This window comes from Eimeria tenella, genomic scaffold (genome assembly GCF_000499545.2).
Source record: "Eimeria tenella Houghton genomic scaffold, Eth_scaff2299, whole genome shotgun sequence".
Taxonomy (NCBI): domain Eukaryota; phylum Apicomplexa; class Conoidasida; order Eucoccidiorida; family Eimeriidae; genus Eimeria; species Eimeria tenella.
The window spans coordinates 689-1,455 of record NW_013542156.1 but is presented as its reverse complement, the minus strand read 5'-3'; the positions used below and the strand labels follow the sequence as shown (position 1 = coordinate 1,455).

The following is a 767-nucleotide window of genomic DNA, read 5'->3' as shown; positions in this document are numbered from 1 at the left end:
CAGCACCAGCAGCAGCAACGGCAGGAGCAGCAACACATTCACCAGCACAGTATGCGGCGGCCAGCGCCTTTTCTCAGTTGCAGCAGATGAGAAGCAGCAGCAAAAGCGCCAGTGCAGCAGCACAGCAGCAGCACGCATGAAGCTCCGCAGAAACAGCAGAACTAATCTAGCAACAGCAGCAACGGCAGCAACAGCAACAGCAGCAGCAGCAGCCAAAGTTCCTCACACGGGTCAGCTAAGGCCAGGGCAACTGCATCCTGCATGCAGACACGCCCTGCCTTGAGCACCTGCAGCAGCAGCAGCCGCGCGTTGCTGCCGAAGGTCTCTTCTGTGATAGCAGCAAACGCGGGAAAGCGCAGCAGCGCCAGGGCTGCATGCACTTTCAGGCTGTAGCGGACACCGCCGTGGGGCTGCAGAGGAGCAGCAGCAGGAGCAGCAGGAGCAGCAGCAGCAGCAGCCACGTTGCCGCAGTTGGCCTTGCTGTTGGTGCTTGTACTGGTGCCGCTGCTGCTGTTGCCGGCGGACCCAGGGAAAGACGCCCCTTGCTGCTGCGCTTGGGCTGCTGCCGCTGCTGCTGCTGCGTCAGCGTGCACAGCTGCTGCTGCTGCTGTTGCTGTGATTGGCCCCAGGGCTCCACCAGCTGGGGTCAGGGGAGTGCAGTGCAGCAAGTTGTGCTGCAGCAGGATCAGCAGCGCGTTTCTGAGCATGCAATAGTCTTCGTCTCGGCCTTGCTGCAGATGCGCTGCTGCTGCTGTCTTGGCCTTAGA

The 767-nt window shown here is 61.7% G+C and overlaps 1 protein-coding gene across 1 annotated transcript in view; it reads right to left on the bottom strand.

Moving 5' to 3' along the window:
• Positions 1–161: 161 nt before the first annotated feature.
• The window catches only part of ETH_00036285 (uncharacterized protein), a gene marked incomplete at both ends in the record, with an annotated part of 822 nt that continues 216 nt past the window's right edge, over positions 162–767 (bottom strand). Inside the window, one exon of the mRNA XM_013374783.1 lies at positions 162–767. Within this exon, the coding sequence (XP_013230237.1) occupies positions 162–767 (606 nt within the window).